Source organism: Hemitrygon akajei, chromosome 19 (assembly GCF_048418815.1).
Source record: "Hemitrygon akajei chromosome 19, sHemAka1.3, whole genome shotgun sequence".
Classification (NCBI taxonomy): Eukaryota; Metazoa; Chordata; class Chondrichthyes; order Myliobatiformes; family Dasyatidae; genus Hemitrygon; species Hemitrygon akajei.
This window is the reverse complement of record NC_133142.1, coordinates 70,623,659-70,647,469: the sequence shown is the minus strand read 5'-3', so window position 1 is coordinate 70,647,469 and position 23,811 is coordinate 70,623,659. Positions and strand designations below refer to the sequence as shown.

Genomic DNA, 23,811 nt, shown 5'->3' with positions numbered 1-23,811 from the left:
AAAGTATTTCTCTGCTGTCCTTATCACTAGCAGTGTTATTGATTAAAACACTGACATAAACTTCTTCCAAAGGTGTATGGCTCCAAAGTCCAAGCCATGTCTGTTTTAGTCACAAAAGAAATGTCCAAACTTCACCCAGTAAATCTATTAGTCAACCAAACACAATCACAGCTAGGCTTATTCTTTCCATACCTCCCACCGTCCCATCCACAACTGCTCACTTCTATTTGTATTTTAGACAAATTTCCCTTGTATCACACATTATTCCTATAAACAGCCTGTGTTCAAGGCTTTCACAGATAACTGTAAATGGCTGCAAGATTGATTACGATACCAAAGGACACACTAGTCATCAAACGTACACCTTTGCAATGTTGTTCCACTCCAATGCTGCCATGATATATGAAAGGATTGACAGTGACATTCACAGACAATCCAATGTACTTGGGAGCAACTCTTAGTGAAGGCAAACTCTTTTTGAAAACATCAGAGATTCATACAACACAATCAAAAATCTGAGTCCCAAGTTCAGCAGCGAAATATATCATCTATCAATCATGGGGTAGAGGTACAGTGTAACTGGAAAAGTTAATGTTGCCTTAAACAGAGCAATGAGAAAGGTAATATATCCCCTGTCAACATGTGGCCAACACCATCAGGAACCCTTTTTCCACATCAAACAGTACAGAATTCAGCCCACTATCAGTGCTGACCAGAAGTGTAACTAATTCCACTTGCCTACACATGATCCATTTCTTTGCATTGCCTACATATTCTAAGTACCTCCATCTCTACTGTTACATGGGCTTCCACCACCCCTGGCAGTGTGTTCAAGGCACTGACTACTGTGTAAAAATAAAACTTGTTCTGAACTTTCCAACTCTCATATTAATGTTTAACCCTCTAGTATTTGACATTTCTACCTGGGAAAAAGACTCTGACCATCTATCCTATGGATATCTTTCAAACCTTTATATTCTTCTATTAGGTCTCCCCTCAGTCTCTGACCTTCCATAGAAAACAACCTCTCCATATAGCTAGTATTTTGATTCCTGGTGAACCTCTCTACACCTTTTCCAAAGCCTCCTCATATTTCCTGTAATGGGACAATCAGAATTGCACACAATACTTGTACGCCACAATATGACTTCCTTACTCTTGAATTCAATTTTTAACCAACAAAGGCAAGCATGGAATACACCTTCCTTACCACTCTGTCTATTTCTGTTGTCACCTTCAGGAAGCTATGGACCTGAACACCTAGATCTCTCTGTATCGATGCTCTTAAGGGTCCTGTCATTTCCACTTACCTTTGATCTTCCCAAGTGCACACCTCACACTTGGCAGGATTAAACTCTCTTTGCCATTCTCCACCCATATCTGAAACTTTAACCTTTGACAACCCTTTCCACTGCACAACTCACCAATTTGGGAGACATCTCAGAAGATGGAAGACAATCCTTGACCTTGCTCAGTGTTAGCAGCAAAACTCAAGTGGAAGTTTTGGAGTAACAACCCAGTGCAACTCATCAAGAAGCTCAGACAGGAGGCAGGGGTGGTGTTACTGTAGTGTACAAATGGGAACAGTTTCATGTCGATGCTTTTTCATCACCAAAAACAATAGGGGTATAATAGTCTCCTTTTGAGAACTTCATAAGCAGGCTGGGGGCAACCCAAAAATCATGGCCAAACTAAGTTGCACACTACAAAACCGATGCAAATAACAGACATAGAATAAGGGTGCTGTCATGCCACAGACTGGTGATCTCACAGCGAGGTACAGAAGAAGGAAAGGTGGCTTCTGTGAGAAGTGACAAGCTGATATCTGCCTTCTCTTAGATTATTCTCCTTATGCCTGTATTTTTCAGACTTCGCCCTATAAATGTGGTCACAATGTAGGACAGATGGAATATCATTTGATTTTGGGAAATACACCAGCAGTTTTTCCACTGACTCAGCTGTCTCTTCAATATATCTTCACTGATACTGGTTTCCACACTGACAGGCTCACCCTTACCCCAATGTGTGAGAGAGTCAAAGGAGAAAACCTTTCTCCCAAGAAACCTCTAGGCTGAGAGTGATCTTGCAAAGTAAGTTTGATTTTTAATTACATGTGTGATTAACTTTTGAATTGTTTGTACACAATTCCAGGTATCATGGCAGCAAAGTTCCTATTGCACAACAGACTACTCTCTCACCTGATACCTTATCAACAAATCACTTTTACTGATTCATAGAACATGGAACAGTACAGCACCGACCCTTTGGCACACAATGTTGTACCAATCTTTTAACCTGCTCCAAGATCAATCTAACCTATCGCTTCCACATATCCTCCATTTATATTCAACCATGTGCCCATCTAAGAGTCTCTTAAATGCCCTAATGTATCTGCCTCCTTCACCAGCCCCCGCAGTGCATTCCATGCCCAGCACTCTGTAAAAAAAACATATCTGACATTTGCCCCGAAAATCCAATCACCTTAACAGTATATCTTCTTGTATTAGCTAATTCCACCCTAGGGAAAAGGCACTGACAGTCCACTCTATCTATGCCTCTTATCATCTTATACACCTTCATCAAGTCTGCTCTTGCCCTCCTTCATTCCAAAAGGAAAAGGCATAGCTTGTTCAGTACTTCCTCTTTAATCAAGACAGCATCAGATTAGTCATTCTCCAGACCTCTTCATCTAAATCACAATACACATACCCACCTTCTTCTGGATACATAGGGATGTGAAATAAAGGTTGACATTAGCAGCAAGACCCGCATCTTGCAAGGAAATAGAAACATAGAAAACCTACAGCACAATACAGGCCCTTCGGCCCACATTGCTGTGCCAAACATGTCCTTACTTTAGAAGTTACCTAGGGTTACCCGTTGCCCTCTATTTTTCTGAGCTCCATGTACCTATCCAGGAGTCTTTTTAAAAGACCCTATCGTATCCACCTCCACCACTGCCGTCAGTGGCAGCCCATTCCACACACTCACCACTCTCTGCTTAAAAAACTTACCCCTGACATCTCTTCTGTACCTACTACCAAGCATCTTAAACCTGTGCCCTCTCCTGCTAGCCATTTCAGCCCTGGGAAAAAGCCTCTGATTATCCACATGATCAATGCCTATCATCTTATACACCTCTATCAGGTCACCTCTCATCCACCGTCGCTCCAAGGAGAAAAGGCCGAGTTCACTCAACCTATTCTCATAAGGCATGCTCCCCAATTCAGGCAACATCCTTGTAAATCTCCTCTGCACCCTTTCTATGCTTTCCACATCCTTCCTGTAGTGAGGTGACCAGAACAGAGCACAGTACTCCAAGTGGGGTCTGACCAGGGTCCTATATAGCTGCAAAATTACCTCTCAGCTCTTAAACTCAATCCCACGATTGATGAAGGCTAAGGCACCGTATGCCTTCTTAACCACAGAGTCAACCTGCACAGCAGCTTTGAGTGTCCTATGGACTCAAACCCCAAGATCCCTCTGATCCTCCACACTACCAAGAGTCTTACTGTTAATACTATATTTTGTGATCATATTTGACCTACCAAAATAAACCAACTCACACTTATCTGGGTTGAACTCCATCTGCCACTTCTCAGCCCAGTTTTGCATCTTATCAATGTCCCACTGTAACCTCTGACAGCCCTCACACTATCCACAACACCCCCAACCTTTGTGTCATCAGCAAATTTACTCACCCATCCCTCCACTTCCTCATCCAGGTCATTTATAAAAATCACGAAGAGTAAGGGTCCCAGAACAGATCCCTGAGGCACCCCACTGGTGACCGACCTCCATGCAGAATATGACCCATCTACAGCCATTCTTTGCTTTCTTGTGGGCAAGCCAGTTCTGGATCCACAAAGCAATGCCCCCTTGAATCCCATGCCTCCTTACTTTCTCAATAAGCCTTGCATGGGGTACCTTATCAAATGCCTTGCTGAAATCCATATACACTACATCTACTGCTCTTACTTCATCAATGTGTTTAGTCACATCCTCAAAAAATTCAGTCAGGCTTGTAAGGCACGACCGGCCTTTGACAAAGCCATGCTGACTATTCCTAAATATTTTATGCTTCCCCAAATGTTCATAAATCCTACCTCTCAGGATCTTCCCCATCAACTTACCAACCACTGAAGTAAGACTCACTAGTCTATAATTTCCTGGGCGATCTCTACTCCCTTTCTTGAATAATGGAATAACATCCGCAACCCTCCAATCCTCTGGAACCTCTCCCGTCCCCATTGATGATGCAAAGATCATTGCCAGAGGCTCAGCAATATCCTCCCTCACCTCCCACAGTAGCCTGGGGTACATCTCATCCAGTCCCAGTGACTTATCCAAATTGAAGCTTTCCAAAAGCTCCACCACATCCTTTGTTAATATCTACATGCTCAAGCTTTTCAGTTCGCTGTAAGTTATTCCTACAATCGCCAAGATATTTTTCTGTAGTGAAAACTGAAGTATTCATTAAGTACCTCTGCTATCTCCACCGGCTCTGTACACACTTTTTCATGGTCACACTTGATTGGTCCTATTCTCTTACGTCTTATCCTCTTGCTCTACACATACTTGTAGAATGCCTTGGGGTTTTCCTTAATCCTGTCCACCAAGGCCTTCTCATAGCCCCTGCTTGTACTCTAATTTCATTCTTAAGCTCCTTCCTGCTAGCCTTATAATCTTCTAGATCTCTATCATTACTTAGTTTTTTTGAACCTTTTGTACGCTCTTTTCTTCTTGACTAGATTTACAACAGCCTTTGTACACCATGGTTCCTGTACCCTGCCATCCTTTCCCTGTCTCATTGGAACGTATCTATGCAGAACTCCACACAAATATCCCCTGAACATTTGCCACATATGTTTGCCACATCTTCCATACATTTCCCTGAGAACATCTGTTTCCAATTTACGCTTCCAAGTTCCTGCCTGATAGCCTCATATTTCCCCTTGCTCCAAATAAATGTTTTCCTAACTTGTCTGCTCCTATCCCTCTCTAATGCTATGGTAAAGGAGACAGAATTGTGATTACCATCTCCAAAATACTGAGACACCAGACACCTGACCAGGTTCATTTCCCAATACCAAATCAAGTACAGCCTCTCCTCTTGTAGGCTTATCTATATACTGTGCCAAGAAACCTTCCTAAACACACCTAACAAACTCGACACTATCCAAACCCCTTGCACTAGGGAGATGCCAATCAATATTTGGGAAATTAATATCTCCCACCATGACAACCCTGTTAATACTCCTTCTCAGAATCTGTTTCCTATCTGCTCCTCGATGCTCCTGTTACTATTGGGTGGTCTATAAAAAACACACAATAGAGTTATTGACCCCTTTCTGTTCCTAACTTCCACCCCCAAAGACGCCGTAGACAATCCCTTCATGACTTCCTCCTTTTCTGCAGCCATGACACTATCTCTGATCAACTGTGCCACAACCCCACCTCTTTTGCCTCCCTCCCTGTCCTTTCTGAAACATCTAAAGCCTGGCATTTGAAGTGACCATTCCTGTCTGAGCCATCCAAGTCTCTGTAATGGCCACAACATCATAGCTCCAAGTGCTGATCCAATATGAATAAATTTCCTGCTAGGCTGTATTTATGCCAGCTCTCAGATACTGCCTCCACTAACGACATACGTTTTAACTATCTGTCTTATTTTACGATGGCAGCATGTCAAAATCCTTTCACACAATTGCTTTTCTGATCTAAAGTTTTGGTGTGTATTGGGAACAGTGTAGCGTCACATTAGAAGGAAATTAATGTGTACATTGGGTAATGGACCACAGTAATGAGCAAAGATGCACCAGGGTGCAGTGGTGAAGAGGATGGGAGAAGGATAGGGTTGGAAGGAGAGGGATAGAAGTGCAAGGAAAATCGGAGGATTGTCCAAAACTTGTTCTATCATTGATAATAATACTCCATTTATGTTTGAACATGGGTGACAATAGTTCAGCATCAACAAACCTGGAAATTCCTTTGTACGGGGGGGTGGGGGGTGGTGCTCGGCAAAATTCAACGCTGCCCAAGTGCGTTGATCAGCTTTTGCCGTTTCCATTGCAGACTGCACCAGTGTTGAGCACAGGGAGGCATCTCTCACTTCTGTTTGATGGTGGGCTGGTAGTTGGGACAGATGAAAGTTGGGGAGATTAACCTATTAGTTAAAACTTTGAGGTTCAAGTCAAGCTGGGCCCTTGGGTAGGAGGCAGGGATGTGTAATGTTGCCCCAAATCAGGGGTCTGGGCCTGGATTCGGATCATAATCATGAAAGATGATTGGTGGTGTTGGAGAAGTTAGCACTTCTCCCACAGTTCTAGGATAAGGATCAAATTCAGACAATGGGGCTTTGGGGGTAGACTTGGTGAATGGGGCTTTGTCAGTATGGGGAGTGAAAATTTTTGAAGTTACGCTAGTGCCCAAAGACAAAGTGTGAGCAGATGGAGTTGTGGTACATTGATCTTTAGATGCTTGGGAGTGTTCAAGGAGACAACTACACAAGTAAAGCATTCAGTGGTGTACTCAGACCTTGCCGAGGAGCAATGTCCTTAGGCATGGTTATTCAGTAAGACATGAATATCCCAGAATCCCTTTGAACATAGGGGAATGACATCATCCCATGGGGCATCTGACATAAAGCTTGTATCACCTATGCAAGCGCCATTTATAACTGAAAGTACTTGGTTGAGTTTCTGGAGGCGTTTTAACCCACAGAGTAGAGACGTCGTGTGGAGAGGAGGTTAGTAGGAGAGTCCAGGATCTAAGGACACAACCTTTGAATTAAAGGATGTCCCTTTAGAATTGAGATGAGGAGGAATTTCCTCAGCCAGGAGGGTGGTGAATCTGTGAAATGTTTTGCCAATGGAGGGTTGTGGAAACCACATTATTAGGTATATTTAAGGTAAAGATTGATGGGTTCTTGATTGGTAAAGGGTATAAGGGTTACACAGAGAAGGTTGGAAAATGGGGTTGAGAAGGAAAATGATCAGCCATGATTGAATGGTGGAATAGCCTAATTCTGCTCCTATTTCTTATCCCTATCCTCTTACCCCTAGGTATCTTTGCAATTGCAATCCACACTACAAACAGATGATAGTTGCATATTTTGCCAAGTAAGAATTCCAAAAGACTCCTCCCATCCTATGCCCCAGCTCCTGCAGACACAACTTGTGAGGTAAATATATTTAACAACACCCCTTAAAACTCATGTTGGATAAAATTCTGATATCTCTGTTTACCTGGCAATGATAATACCTGGGATTGTGATAACCATGCTCGTTGCAACACTTCCAACTGAAAAAATAACAAATGAAGTTCATGAAAATACTTAGATCTTGTCTGTGTGTTTCACCTCTCACTATCTCACAACATAACATTATTTAAATTACATTTACAATCTTTTCACTCTTCGTGTTAGGCCAACAAAGAATGCCTCTCAGTTCATGACACTTGCACAGTATGAGAGTTCAACAGTAACACTCATACAGTATGAAATCTCTAATTAATTTCTTTCGAGAAGCCTTTTGTTTTATCTTTCTCAGTGTGGCTGTGCTGAAGTAGATAGCAGCACTCCAGCAGGATGCTAGTTTGATGCAATGAATTTCAGCATTTCATTTAAAGCGATAACTCCATTTGGTTGAATTGAATATGTTTTGGTGAGCTGTAATAATGCTCTACAGTGTATTGTATATTCCTGTTACTTAACTATTTCAAGTAGGATTACAGGAAATGTTGCTAATTAAAAGAATGATTAATCACATCTTGTATATACATGTTGAATTTCTTATAGATTCATTGAGTTATACAGCACAGAACAGGCCATTCAGCCCATCTACCTCATACTGAACAAGGTGCCTCTCTAAACTACTCTCATTCGCCTGTGTGGCTCATGTAACTCTCAGCCTTATCTGCCCAAATATCTGAACTAATGTTAATGGGTGGACAGAAAAGAACAGGAAGGAAAGAATAAGAGGACAAGCACACAGAGAGGGATGAAGAAATGAAGAAGAGGGAATGGTAAAGGGAAAGAAAGGCAGAGAAATGGAGCAGAAGAAAAAGATGCGAGAAGGGAACAAGGACATTGTAACTGGGAAAATTCGAAGTCAGGGAGAAAGGAACATCTCAAGGTAGGCCTCAACAAGGCCTGGTCATTCTACTCAAATGTGTGTGCTATTTTATACATCAGTTTTTGTATTTCTCCAATAACGAGTGTTAGGGTTGGTCTTACCTCAGGCTGGAATTGTACTGATACTTTGGGTAGGCTGGCTGACTCTGACAGAGAGAACTTTGAAATGTAACAAAGAAATAAAGAAACATATTCACCTTATTGAGGTTCCTGTTTTAAAACTGAACTTATTAAAGTAAGACACTTCTCAAATTCTCAGTCTTTTAACCAAAAAATGGAAGATCCCAAGTACGAAAACTTAACATTGGGCATTTCACAACAAGTTGCATTCACATATGACATTCCTACAGAATCAAAAACCATGTGGAAAAAGTTCCAAAATTTTCCTCAGAATTGGCAATGTGCTATCTGAATGGATTGTCAATGAATCCTATCCAACTTTGTCTGGAGTGTCCATAAACTCTATCCAACTTTGTCTGCGGTGTCTATGAATCCTGTTCAACTTGGTCTGGAGTGTTCATGAACCCTTTCCAATTTTGTCTGGAGTCTCCATAAACTCTATCCAACTTTGTCTACAATGTCCATGACCCCTATCCAACTTTGTCTGCAGTGTCCATGTACCCTGTCCAACTTTACCTGAATTATGGTATGAACCCTATCCAAGTTTACCTGGTCTGTGTTATGAAGCCTACTTCTACACAGAACAAGATTCCAATATATATCTACAAAGTTACAACAGTGGGTCAGGGCCAAACTGGCAGTAGCTCATGGTTCGTGTCACATTTTGGAAATTATCGAGCTACTACAGGAATATCTTAAATACTCAGACCTGTTTATTTCATCTTTGAAAATCCATCAAAAGTGATGTTTAATTTTAATTCTACTTTCAATTTAAATCTACTTCCCATTCCAACATGTCAATGGCCTCCTTTATGATGATGCCACTCTTAGTTTGGAAGAGCATTTTCTATCTGTGTGACCTCCAACAAAATAGCATGAAAATCGCTATCTCTACCCTCTGGTAATTTCTCCCCCATCCACTTCTCTGTCTATCCATTCCTCTTACCATTTCTGTTCCCCTTCCCATTTTTCTCTGGTCCACTCTCCTCTCCTATCAGATTTCTGCTTCTTTGTTCCTTTACCTCTTCCACCTCCCAGCTTCTCACTTCATCCCCCTCACCTGGTTTCACCTATCACAAGCTTGTACTCATTCCCCTCCCACCACCACCCTCTCATTCTGGATTCTGCCCCCTTCCTTTCCAGTCCTGATGAAGGGTCTCAACCTGAAATGTTGACTGCTTCCTGACCTGCTGAGTTCCTCTAGCATTTTGTGTGTGTTACTCTGGATTTAATCTGTAGTACTTCATCTTCAAAGTTAAATATATACTCAGTGGCCACTTTATTAGGTACAACTAGGTACGCTTGTTAATGCAAATATCTAATCAGCCAATCATGTGACTGCAACTCAATGCATAAAAGCACCCAACATGGTCAAGAGGTTCATTTGTTATTCAGACCAAACATCAGAATGGGGAAGAAATATAATCTAAGTGACCTTGACCTTGGAATGATTATTGGTGCCAGGTAGGTGGTTTGAGAATCTCAGAAAATGCTAATCTCCTTGATTTTCCTGCACAACAGTCTCTAGAATTTACAGAGAATGGTGTGAAAACAAAACACATCCAGTAAGCAGCAGAACTGCAGCTGAAAATGCCTTGTTACAGAGAGGTCGGAAGAGAATGGCCAGACTGGACCAAGCTGGCAGGACGGTGAATTTACCTCAAGTAATCACACGTTGAGCAGAAGAGAATTTCTGAATGCACAACATGTCGAACCTTAAAATGGATGGGCTACAGCAGCAGAAGACCATGAACATAGACTCAGTGGTCACCTTACTAGTTTCTGTACCTAATAAAGGGCCCACTGAGTGCATGTTCACAACTTCTCAATTGTATTCATACCGCGATCAGCTCACTGTCACTGGATTTTTTGATTGACTGTATCAAGCTTCTGGTCTGGATTTTTTAAAATTAATTTCTCTCCTAGAAATAGCCCCAGTTATTTTCATCAGTGTAGTTGTGATGAAGTTCCCAAAGCAGAGGCATTATAAAAATATTCTGTCTGATGGAAATGACTCCCACGGTTTAAAGTAAAGAAGGAATTCAGTAGATTCTGATTACGGGGTAATTGGTTCATCAGTTAATCAGGACAGGCATTTATTTGGGACAACTCTAAAAGAACAAAAAAGTAATCCAGAAAATATCCAGAATTCCCTTTGTTTATTTGGAACACTGTACCACTTAATTGGGGCAGGAAACTGGTACAGAACAACTTCTAAATAACATCAATCTCATGTAATTGGGCGGACTTTCGACACTACACTGTGCTTGGAGTAAACAATTTTTAAATAGCATCATTTGCGTGTGTTTGTGTTCAAAAATCAGTGACGGATGGTTGGCATGAAATAAAAAGTAAGCCAGTTCAGCGCTGTCTTGCTCACTGTGGTATCAAGCATTCAGGTTTGGAGATGCCAGAAATGTCCGGGAATGAACAAAGAACAACTTCACTCCTTCAACAAGTTAAGAAATACAAAATAACTTGAATTATATTGAAAATCATCTTGAATGTTCCAATGAAAATGAAGATTTGGAGGATGCAATTATCAGTAGCATTGTATAAAGGCAGTCTCATCTGCATCAGGTGTCTGTGCTGATTTTGTTCATTTATAGTCACACTGTACAATGGATGAATTCCTCTGTTTATAACTATTAGGAACTAATTCACAATTTTATAGTACTGTAGTAGTGTTGATGCTGTTCTAATTTGTTCTGTTTTTCATTTCAATATATAATTATTAAAAATCTGAAAGGCAAAGGGACTTGGGAGTCCTTGTGCAGAACACCCTAAAGGTTAACTTGCAGGTCAAGTTGGTGGTGAGGGAGGCAAATGCCATGTTAGCATTCATTTCAAGAGGTCTAGAATACAAGAGCAGGGATGTGATGCTGAGGCTTTATAAGGCACTGGTGAGCCTCACCCTAGGCATTATGAACAGTTTTGGGCCCCTCATCTTAGAAAATGGAGTTCAACCCAGAGTACAAAGTAAATGGCAGGATACTTGGGAGTGTGGAGGAGCAGATGGATCTGGGGGTACATGTCCACAGATCCCTGAAAGTTGCCTCACAGGTAGATAGGGTAGTTAAGAAAGCTTATGGAGTGTTAGCTTTCATAAATTGAGGGATAGAGTTTAAGAGTCATGGGGTAATGATGCAGCTCTGTAAAACTCTGGTTAGGCCACACTTGGAGTACTGTGTCCAGTTCTGGTCGCCTCACTATAGGAAGGATGTGGAAGCATTGGAAAGGGTACAGAGGAGATTTACCAGGATGCTGCCTGATTTAGAGAGTATGCATTATGATCAGAGATTAAGGGAGCTAGGGCTTTACTCTTTGGAGAGAAGGAGGATGAGAGGAGACATGATAGAGGTGTACAAGATATTAAGAGGAATAGACAGAGTGGACAGCCAGCGCCTCTTCCCCAGGGCACCACTGCTCAATACAAGAGGACATGGCTTTAAGGTAAGGGGTGGGAAGTTCAAGGGGGATAATAGAGGAAGGTTTTTCACTCAGAGAGTGTTGGTGTGTGGAATGCACTGCCTGAGTCAGTGGTGGAGGCAGATACACTAGTGAAGTTTAAGAGACTACTAGACAGGTATATGGAGGAATTTAAGGTGGGGGGGTTATATGGGGGTCAGGGTTTAAGGGTCGGCACAACACTGTGGGCCGAATGGCCTGTACTATGCTGTATTGTTCTATGTTCTAAAAGATGTGCTGGCATTGGAGTGGGTCCAGTGGAGGTTCACAAGGATGTTTTCAGGAATGAAAGGATTATCATGCGAGGAACATTTGATGGCTCTGGGTCTGTACTCACTGGAATTCAGAAGGGCGACAGACAGACAGACATACTTTATTGATCCCGAGGGAAACTGGATTTCGTTACAGCCGCACCAAGAATAGTGAAGAAATATAGCAATATAAAACTATAAATAATTAATAATAAGTTAATCATGCCAAGTGGAATTAAGTCCAGGACCCGCCTATTGGCTCAGGGTGTCTGACACTCCGAGGGAGGAGTTGTAAAGTTTGATGGCCACAGGCAGGAATGACTTCCTATGACGCTCAGTGTTGCATCTCGGTGGAATGAGTCTCTGGCTGAATGTACTCCTGTGCCTAACCAGTACATTATGGAGTGGATGGGAGACATTGTCCAAGATGGCATGCAACTTGGACAGCATCCTCTTTTCAGACACCACTGTCCAATTCCACCCCCACAACATCACTGGCCTCACGAATGAGTTTGTTGATTCTGTTGGTGTCTGCTACCCTCAGCCTGCTGCCCCAGCACACAACAGCAAACATGATAGCACTGGCCACCACAGACTCGTAGTACATCCTCAACATCATCCGGCAGATGTTAAAGGACCTCAGTCTCCTCAGGAAATAGAGACGGCTCTGACCCTTCTTGTAGACAGCCTCAGTGTTCTTTGACCAGTCCAGTTGGATGGAAACAGAGGTCACTGGTGCCTTAGCCCTCCTCAGGTCCACCATCAGCTCCTTGGTCTTTTTCACACTAAGCTGCAGATGATTCTGCTCGCACCATGTGACAAAGTTTCCCACTGTAGCCTTGTACTCAGCCTCATCTCCCTTGCTGATACATCCAACTATGGCAGAGTCATCAGAAAACTTCTGGAGATGGCAAGACTTGAGTGGGGGATCTCATTGAAACCTTTTGAATGTTGAAAGGCCTATACAGGGTAGATATGGAAAGGGTGTTTCCCATGATGGGAGAGTCTAGGACAAGAGGGCACAGCCGCTGGATAGAGGGGGAGAAAGAGATGTGGAGAGATTTCTTTAGCTAAAGGGTGGTGAATTTGTGTAATTTGTTGCCACATACAGCTGTGGAGGCCAGGTCACTGGGTGTATTTAAAGCAGAGATTGATAGGTTCTTGATTGGACAGGGCAAAGGTTACAGGGAAAAAGCTGGGAACTGGGGTTGAGGAGGAGAAAAAAAAAAGGATCAGCCATGATAGAACAGCCGAACAGACTCAATGGGCCAGGCAGCCTAATTCTGCCTCCATGTCTTATGGTTACTGAATTTGTTACTAATTTGTTATTGAATTAAATGGTAGTTTGTCTTTTAATACCTTTTTAACTACTTCTATGAAACTTCAGCTAATTTGGGCAGCTGCTTAATTGGGCCAAAATGTATTGGCCTCAATATGTCCAATTAACCCGAATCCACTGTATTGCAACATTTACTTGGTGATGTACAATTTCATTCGTTGAACAGGCTATATGAAACTGTACTACACACAACTCACATGGTGTTGTGCAATATGACCGAGTGAATCATGCTTTCGTCAATCACTCCTTCCATAGTCACTCATATAAGCACTGTAATTAAATATAATGGGAGTCAAACAATAAGTTCCTGTAATGGTAACCACAACACCACTCCTTTGGGTTCACTTCAGTGGAGCAGATTTGCCACACTTATCTAACCTTCCGTGTGACGTCTGACCCAACACTGTAGTTGTCTCTGAATTACCTCTTTGACTCCAGAGCAATTGGGGATGAACCATAAATAGCAAAAAATAAATAAGCAGAAAAAATATGCCAAGTTACAAAACCCAGGGTTTGTAGAAGAGGTTATTTTTCTCTGCTGGAATGTATCACAAACCACCAAGTGTTTCTCCTCTCTTTCAACAGCAGACCAAATAAAAATTATATTTGACTGAGACTCAAACTCAAACAAAAATTAGACATCTTTTGTACCTGTGGATTTTAACCATTTCTGGTGTAAACAGTTCATCGTCATTGATTTAATAGACATGAAGCCAGTTGTCTTATTATTGGTAACCAGCTTAATTTTACTCCCTTCCGTTAGATCATAAGATATAGGAGCAAAATTAGGCCATTCAGCCCATCAAGTCTGTTCCACTATTTCTTCATGGCTGATCTATTTTCCCTCTCAACCCATTCTCCAGCCTCCTCCCTATATCCTTTCATACCCTCACTAATCAAGAACCTGTCAAGCTCTGTCTTAAATACACCAATGATCTGGCCTCCACAGCAGCCTATGGCAATGAATACTACAAATTCACCATCCTCTGGCTAAAGAAGTTCCTTCTGCTCTCCATTCTAATGGGCCAAAACTGTTCACAATAACGCAAGTGAGGGCTCACCAGTGCTTTATAAAACCTCCGCATTACATTCTTGCTTTTATATTCTCTCGAAATGAATGCTAACACTGCATTTCCCCTCTTCGCCACCAACTCAACCTGTAAATTAACCTTTAGGGAATCCTGCATAAGGATATTACAAGTAGGATAGATAAAGGGAATGTAGTGGATGTTGTATATTTGGACTTCCAGAAGGCCTTTGACAAGGTGCCACACATGAGGATGCTTACCAAGTTAAGAGCTACTGGCATGGTTAGAGCATTGGCTGATACATAGGAGGTAGCGAGTGGGAATAAAAAGATTGTTTTTTTGTTGGCTGCCAGTGACTAGTGATGTTCTACAGGGGACCGTGTTGGGAGCACCTCTTTTTATGCTGTATATCAATGATTTAGATGATGGAATAGATGGCTTTGTTGCCAAGTTTGCAGATGATATGAAGATTGGTTGAAGGGCAGGTAGTGCTGAGGAAACAGGCAGGCTGCAGAAGGATGAAGACAGATTAGGAGAATGGACAGGTAAGTGGCAAATGAAATACAATGTTGGAAAATGCATGGTCATGCCTTTTAACCTTGGATTTTTCAATTTTCTGCCTGTTTGTCTATGCTTCTGTTCCTTTTACCAAAGTGCATGACCACACACCTACTGACACAGTATTCCATCTGCCACCTCTTTGTCCTTTCTGCTAATCTACCCAAGTCCTTCTGCAGCCTCCCTACTTCCTCAACACTACCTGCTCTACCACAAAGCCATCAATTCCATCATCCAAATCATTACCACATATGTAAAAAGTAAGTGGTCCCAACACCAACCTCCGTGGAACAACTCTAATTATTGGCAGCCAACCAGAAAAGGTCCCCCTTACTCCCACTCTTTGTCTCCTGCCAGTCAGCCAATTTTCTTCTCCATGCTGGTACCTTTCCTGCTGTACCATGAGCTCTCATCTTTTTTAGCAGCCTCCTGTTTGGCACCTTGTCAAAGGCCTTCTGAAGATCCAAGTACACAACATCCACTGATTCTCCTTCTCTATCCTGTTTGCTATTTCCTCAAAGAGTTCCAACAGATTTGTCAGGCCTTAAGGAAACCATGCTGCATTTGGCCTGTTTTATCGTGTGCTTCAAGGTACCCTGAAACTTCATCCTTAACTATCGACTTACTCAAATATAACACCTTCACACCTGCATTTGTCACCCTTTCTGATTTTGTCCCCATTACACTGCAATTCATCCCACTGACTGCAACGTTGCCCTATCACCTGCCTGACCTTCCTTGCAGTCTCACAACACACTGCATCCAGTTGTATACCAACTGTCCCATACACAGACCTATCACTCCAGTTCCCATCTTCAGCCAAATTAATTTAAACCCTCCCCAATAGCTCTAGCAAACCTACCCACAAGGTCCTCCTTGGGTTCCAGTGTAACCCGTCCTATTTGTACAGGTCATGCCTTCCCCAGAAAGGATATTTCCTGTTGTGTAATATTTGTGTAGGCATCAAAATGACCATCTTAAACAGAATCTGCTCTATCACATATTAAAGCTTGCATCAATGGATTGCAACATTCCTCGAAAGTTCAGTTAAAACATATTGACCTCAAAATCTAACATGATTTTTTCAGCATTTTCACGTGACTGCTTATTTCCCAGAAATAATGGCTATTTCTTTGTTGTTCCACAATACTCTGGAAATTTGACCAGTATGAGTTGCCCATGCTTATCTGATGTAATTTCTATACTACATGATTGAAATCATGTATTGAAATCATTCACTTTACAATGCTCCATTTGGGGAACTGAGTCCTTGTATGCCCAGGAGTATGAACCACTGCCCATCTTCTGAACAACCTGCATTCCCTGTACAATGCTGGACTGGCATTCTGCTGAAGGTAAGATCCATCACTTATCTTCTATCCAAAAGGTCCTCCCAACTTATCAGAACTCCTATCCTACCAATCTCATCATAAAGCCTTCACATCAACCTGGACCCCAATACCCAACTGTCCATCCTCTGACAACCCCAAGATCCCTGCTGTGAACATACAAAGGAGTTAACCACTTGGCCCTTCCAATCTACTCCACCATTGGTGCTGATCTGATTTTACCTCAGTTCTGCATTCCTTCCTAATCCAGTCACTTTTGCTACTTGTTGATAAAGAATCTCCACTTTCAAAATATTCAAAACCTCTGCTTCCACCATCATTAGAGGAAAGGAATTCCAAACATACATGACCATCTGACTGGGAAAAAGAGATTCCCTTACCCATCTTAACTTGACAGCTCTTTTTTGTAAGCAGTGACCCAAAGGCCTAATCACTTCCTGTAGAGACATTCCTTCAGTCTCCTTACACTCCATGTACTCTCCAGAATCAGGTTTAATATCACTAGCATATGTCATGAATTTGTCATTTATGGCAACAGTACATTGCAATGTATAAGAATTAAAAAACTAAGTGACAATAATATATATATATTTTATTGTCACTTATAGATTATGTAATTTTATATAAAATTATGTACTTAGTGTTATCAAAGAGCAAAAGGAGAAAAAAATGAGCAAGTGTTCATGGGTTCACTGTCTATTCAGAAATCTAATGGTAGAGGGGAAGAAGCTGAAAATGAAATGTAGTGTCTATGTTTTCAGTCTCCTGCACCTCCACCTTGATGAGAAGGTAGGAGAGGGCATGTACTGGGTGATGGGCTTGGTGCGTGCTCCATTTTTGAATTTACAAGCCTTTGGTTATATACCAAGTCTCCTCAAACTCCTTTAAAAAAAAAAATTACTGTCATGCCTTCTTTATAATTGCATCAGTATGTTAGACCCAGGATAGATCTTCAGAGACGTTGACACCCGGAGCTTAAAACTGCTCACCCTTTCCACTCCTGATCCCTTACTGAGGACTGGCATATGTCCCCCAACTTCTCCTTCCTGAAGTCCACAGTCAATTCCTTGGTCTTTGTGACTTTGAGTGTAAGGCTGTTGCTGTGTCAACACTCAACCAGCTGATCTATCTCACTCTTGTAAGCCTCCTCATCACCTTCTGAAATTCTGCCAACATAGTTATGACATCGGTAAATTTATAGTTTGAGTTGTGCCTAGCTATACAGTCATGGATGTAAAGAGTAGAGCAGTGGGCTAAGCATGCGTCCCTGAGGTGTGCCAGTGTTGATTGTCAGTGAGGAGGGGATGCCATTTCCAATCCCCACATACTGTGTTCTCCAGATGAGAAAGTCAAGCATCCAGTTGCAGAGGGAGGAACAGAGGCCCAGGTTTTGGAGCTTGTTGATTAAAACTGAGGGCATGATTGTGCTGAATGCTGAGCTGTAATTAATAAGCAGCAGCCTGATGTAGGTGTTGCTATTGCCCAGGTGATCCAAGGCCGATGGAGGGCCAGTGAGATTACATCCACTGTAGACCTATTGTGGCAGGTAAAGGTCTTTCATTAGGCAGGAATTGCTTCTGGCCATGCCTGACCTCTGAAAGCACTTCATCACAGTCGATGTGAGTGCCAGTGGGCAATAGTCACTGAAGCAGCCTCACCCTGCTCTTCATGGGCACTGGTATGATGGTTGCAGGTGGGAACCTGCAAAGCAGTAAGAGATTGCAGACAAACGCTCCCACCAGTTGATTGGCACAGGTATTCAGTGCTCTACTGGGTACACCATTTGAGCCTGATACCTACCAAGGGTTTACCCTCTTGAAAGATGCTAGGATGCTGGCCTCCGAGAGAGAGAGATCACAGCATCACCAATGCTGCAATGATTTGCACAGGAGTAGGTTTATTCTCCCTTTCAAAGCATGCATAAAAGGTGTTCAGCTCATCTGGAGTGAAACATCACGGCCATTCATGATGTTAGGTTTTGCCTTGTCGGAACTACTGGCTTGCAAACCCTGCCAGAACCCTGCAGCCAATTCCACCTCTAACTTCAATCAGATTGGTTTAGTCACTGTTTAAATAGCATTCCGTAGGTCATACCTGGACTTCTTATATAGTTCTGGGTCGTCAGTTTTGAATGCCTTCAAGGGCATACCAGACACACCCAAACCAAAAGTCTTGGATGAACCAGGAGATTCGTAGTCTGCTGAGGGCTGGAAGGCACACACTCATCCATACAAGTTTTATTAAGTTGGTGACAACTAGGCACATTATTTCAGATTTGAAGATAAATCCCTGAATATTGTCCAGTCCACCACCTCAAAGCAGCCCTTTAAGACTCCTCCAGCTCCCTTGACTATAAGTCTTTTGTCTTCACTGCTAGTGCTGCAGTCTTTAGAATCACTGGGAGTAAAAGTACAGTCAATTGATCAAAGTGTGGGCATAGGATGGCAGGGTACATGTACTTGATGGTGGTATAACAGCGGCCAAGTATTGGGTCCTCGGGTTCCACAGATGATACATTGGTGGTGAGTGTTCAGAGACTTCTTCAAGCTGGTCTGGTTGAAATCCCTTGGAGTGATAGGGAAGGCGCCTGGGTGCACTGTTTCACGACTGCTGATCCTGGTGCTCAGTTTCTCCAGTGCCTAACTGGCCTGAGGCGCAATGTACATCGCTACCAGGATGATGGCGGAGAACTCCGTCAGTAGATAACATTTGACCAATAGATATTCCAGGTTGGGTGAGCAAGACTAAGACAGAACCACTATGTGCACTATGCACACTAACACACTGTGCACTATGATAAGTTAATATAAAGCATACTTCACCACCTCTACCTTTAAAGGACTGAGCTGCCTGGTTTTTGCAGAGAGTGGCGAAGCCATCGGGCAAACTGACCTACCTTAGTTGCTAAAGTCCCCTATTTCAATGCTCCAATGGATGACCCTCTCAGCATCTGATAACACTCCTATTCCCTCCCAAGACTTATCAGAGATCCCAGTGTAGGCTCCTTACCATATCCTGCTGTATGTGTAACACCGATTCAATACTGCCTAAAGTTTGCAGCGTTAAAAAGTTTGAAGTAAATTTTATTATCCAAGTACATATACATCACCATATACAACCCTGGATTCATTTTCCTGGGGGCATACTCAGCAAATCTATAGAACAGCAACTATAACAAGGTTGGAACTGTTCTTGAACCCAGTGGTGCAAGTCCTGAGGCTCTTGTATCTTCTACCTGATGGCAGCAGTGAGAAAGAAGCATAGCCTGGGTGGTGAGGATCTCTGATGATAGATGCTGCTTTTCTCCAGCAATATTTCGTATAAATGTGCTCAATGTTTGGAGAGCTTTACCAGTGATATACTGGGGAAAATCCAGTTCCTTTTGTCGGATTTTCCCTTCAGAGACCTTGGTGTTTGCATACCAGGCCGTGCTGCAGCCAGTAAATAAATTCTCCACAACACATCAGTAAAAGGTTCTCAAAGTTTTAGATGTCATGCCAAAGCTCCACAGAAATCCTAAGGAAGCAGAAGCACGGCCATGCTGTTTTTGGAATTGCACTCATGTTGGATGTAAGACGAAGTAGTAACACCCAGGAATTTAAAGTTGCTAACCCTTTCCTCCTCTGATGAGGACTAGCTCATGGACCTTTGGATGCTGTATCCTGAAGTCTACAGTCTGTTTCTTGGATTTATTGACATTGAGAGCTTGTTATGACAGCACTCAGACGAATTTTCAATCTCCCTCCTGTATGATGATTTGTCACTACCTTTGATTTGGGCCACAACAATGGTGTCATCAGCAAACTTGATTATGGTGTTGGAGCTGTACTTAGCCACACATTAATAGGTGTAAAGTGAGCACCCAGCCTTGTGATGTACATGTGCTCATGGAGATCATAGAGGAGATGTTATTGCCAATCCAAGTGAGGCAATCTAGGATCTAATTGCACAAGGATGTACTGAAGCCAAGGCCTTGGAGCTTTTTGATGTCTTTGGGATGGTGGTAGCGACTGCTATTGATAAAGAACATCCCGATGTTTGCACCTTTGCTGTCCAGATGTTCCGGAGTTGAGTAAAGAGCCAATGAAATGGCACCTGCAGCAGACCTCTTGCAAATTGGAGCGGAACTAAGTGGCCTCTCAGGCAGGAGCTGATATGTTTCATCACCAGCCTCACAAAACACTTCATCACTGTAGATGCAAGTGCAACTGGGTGATAGTCTTTCAGGGAGATCATCTTTAACCCAATAACATGCCTTATTGGATTTACCATTTAAGTCATTGCATCACCGAATAACATTCCAATCTACCTTACATTAGAGGGATTGTAAATTGTGTACTGCTGCCATGACAATATAGATTGACACACCCTACAAGTATAAGAGAGACATAATTCCTCAAAAATACCTCTAAGGCAATTATAATGAGGCATGTACGAAGTGTGGAGCGATCTAAAATTACTTCCACTGAACGGAGAGATAGGAAGCAAGGGCCCAGTGTGGCCCTCCTTTCCAGCAGAGGCAAGGGACCAGACTACATCCTTCTTCTCATCCTTTTTTCACTAGTTATGCTACTTTGAACTTATTTTTACAATAAAAAGCTATTAAATTTTCTTAAGATCAATGCATTACAAACATTTTTAAATGAATTTTTTTTTTTAAAGCAGCATCCATTAATGACCCCCCCGCATCCAAGCTATGCTCTCTTCTTACTGCTGCATTTGGGAAGGAGGTACAGGAGCCTCAGGACCAGTTGTTATCCTACAACCATCAGGCTCCTGAACCAACATGGATAACTTCGCTTGTCTCAACTCTGAACTAATTGCACAACCTATGAACTCACTTTCAGAGACTCTACATGTTTTGAATTTTTATTTGTTCACTTATTTGTTTTTTTGTGTATCTGAATAGTTTGTCTTCTTTTGAACATTGGTTTTATGTCCTTTGTTTAGGAGTAGTTTTTCATTAATTCTATTGTGTTTCTTTGTACTAATTGTGAATGCTGGCAAGAAAATGAAGCTCAGGGTAGTATATGGTGACATATACTGTATGTACTCTGATAATAAATTTAACTTGAACTTTATCCAATATAGTTTAACCTTTTCAGTTAGGTCTGCGGATTCCTTGCATATTGGAGCCAGGCGAAGTGTGATTTGGGTGTTGCCTCGTTTCTTCAGCATTAAACAGTGAGGTTTGAGATATGGCGTTTACACTTTCTGCTGCCTGGAATTTCCCCGTGGACCCTGAACATCACATGTCACATTTACTGATATATTGATTACACCCATTGAACCAGCGCAGCCCTAGAGGCTGGCACTAGCATAAAACAAATGATTTTGTGTACAATTCATGGCCCCTGATATCAGTCCCTCCACTAACCTCCGGGTTCAAATACTCAGTATCAACGACAGCTCAGTTCCTCAGAGTCAGAATGACTCCAGAGACTTGTTCATGAGTTACATTAAATGATACTTTTGATAAAATATAATTCAGAATGCATGTCGGGCGCAGTACAGGTAAACAGCTGACTGTCCTAGTGATCAGACCTCGGTGGTGGCAGGGTTTTCGCTTGTCTCATTCACAACGTGGCAACGTTTTGGAATTCCCTGCCCCGGAGGACCGCTTACTGAGAATATTCATACGCAGGTGAATGTTTTTATTTAAATATTAAGGGAATGGAGAAAGAAAGGCAGAAATAATATTTCAGGTCACACACCCTTCATCAACCCGCTGATGTTACTCCTTTCTCTGCCCGTAAGTGCTGCCTGATCTGCTCAGTGTTTTGATTTCAGATTCCCAATCGGTTTCGTTTTATTTTGATTTTCAAGCAATCGTGTCAGCGCTGGAAATTGGCTTTGTGGTACAATTCTCCGGATTGCCGGAGAGGGCTGAACAACTGGCTAATGTTTCTATTTCTAATGCGCTTCTGCTTTCCCCACACACATTTCTTCGACAGCGGGAGACAGAAAGACTCTGGAGTTACGGGTGTGAGTGGAGCGATTGAGAGAGAAGGATAGAGAGACAGTGGTGGGGGGTGGGGGTTATAAAAAAGTACAACATTCCGTATAAGAGTTTCAAAAAAGTAACAATACACCATATTAAATCCTCACCTCTTGACAGGTGACCTTATACAGAGGTCCTTGGAACTTCTCGAGACTGTGGACACCAGAGAGCCAGAGGACGCAGCAGAGGTAGAGGCAGAACTTCATCATTAACACTGGGCTTCTGTAAGCAGGGGTGCCGTTCGAACCGATCAGTTTGCCCACGTCCCATTCCACTACGTGACTGTTTCCATAAAACCCGGATCCGCAGGGACTTGCTGCCCAGACATGCTAACGGCCGCCGAGAAAGCCCACCATAAGTGTTTTTCTCCCTCTCCGGCAGTTCCTGTTTCCCCTCCGCCTGTCTGCCGATCTTGGATCGAGAGGACTGAGACCGCAACTCACCTCTCAAGCAGGTGCCAGCGCTTCCGCCCAGAGAACAGCCGGTTCCGCTGGGTCCTACCGCCCAGCTTGAGAAAGAGGTCTCGGCTGATCCCAAATCAGCAGTCGAAAGGAACAATCCAGAGTCCAGGTGTAAAAATATTTCCCTGGTTAGTCTACAGCTCCCTGTTGAACCTTCTCCAAAAAGCCAAACTTTTAACTTGTAAACGTCTTTCACGTTCGCATTGGGTCCCGAAGTATCTGCCAATGGTGAGTTATTTTAGGAATGCTGTTACTCACTTCGACTGAAACTTTTAATAAAAGCAAGGCCGTCCCTTATTTGGAATTGTACTGTTACGCAATTCTGTGGTCAGGACCGGGAAGGCGTTGCCCGACTGCGTGCGGAGTGGAGATCCGGCGTTAGCTGGCAGGGAGGGGAGGAAAGAGAATGGGATAACTGGATTGGGACACCGGGCTAAATGTTCCCTGCTGTACTGTTATCCGGGCATCATCAGTAATGAATTTGTACATCCCGCGCAATGCGTGGGTTTCCACCAGGTGCTGCGGTTTCTTCCCACATTCCAAAGACAAACGGGGCAGTTGTAAATTTTCCCTGTTGAAGCTGGGTTAAATTGGCGGGTTGTCGGAGCAAGGCTCAAAGGCCCAATTCGGTGTTGTATCTCCAGATAAATCGTGGGTGATTTATTATCCCTCTCAACCACATTCTCCTGCCTCCTCTTTATAACCTTTGATGCTCTTACTACTTAAGAACCTATCAACCTCTGCTTTAATTATACCCAATGAGCTGTCCTGCACAGCTGTCTGTCCAGTGAATTCCACAGAGTGGTAGCATTGTTACAGGACTGGAGGAGGACACTCACCCATTCAGTTAGTGATGGGAGCATGTATGGAAAAACAAAACAGACTGCAGATGCTGGGAATGAAATGTGCACGTGGGCAGGGAAACAGGGCAAATCTAACATTGCGGGGAAAAGGGAGGGTTGTAAAGAAAAAATGTGATGTCTATGAAAGGTGGTGATGAAAACAACAAGGGGATTGTGAGATTCTTAATGTCGCAGATGCTGGAAATCCGAATAAAACAGAAAATTCTGAATATCGCACAGAATGTTGGAGGAACACATCT

General features: G+C 42.7%; 1 protein-coding gene and 1 long non-coding RNA gene across 4 annotated transcripts in view; one reads left to right on the top strand and one right to left on the bottom strand.

The window, feature by feature from the left end:
• Nucleotides 1-22,488, bottom strand: part of LOC140742048 (interleukin-17 receptor C-like) — a 95,515-nt gene extending 73,027 nt beyond the window's left edge. Inside the window, 1 exon segment of the mRNA XM_073072776.1 lies at nucleotides 22,356-22,488. Coding sequence (XP_072928877.1) covers nucleotides 22,356-22,457 — 102 coding nt within the window. The 5' untranslated portion in view covers nucleotides 22,458-22,488.
• LOC140742050 (uncharacterized) overlaps nucleotides 21,626-23,811 on the top strand; it is an 80,170-nt gene continuing 77,984 nt past the window's right edge. For all 3 annotated transcript variants that reach the window (XR_012102197.1, XR_012102196.1, XR_012102198.1), the window contains exons 1-2: nucleotides 21,626-21,891; nucleotides 22,366-22,937. This is a non-coding gene — a long non-coding RNA (uncharacterized lncRNA). The remainder of the gene's footprint in view (nucleotides 21,892-22,365; nucleotides 22,938-23,811) is intronic.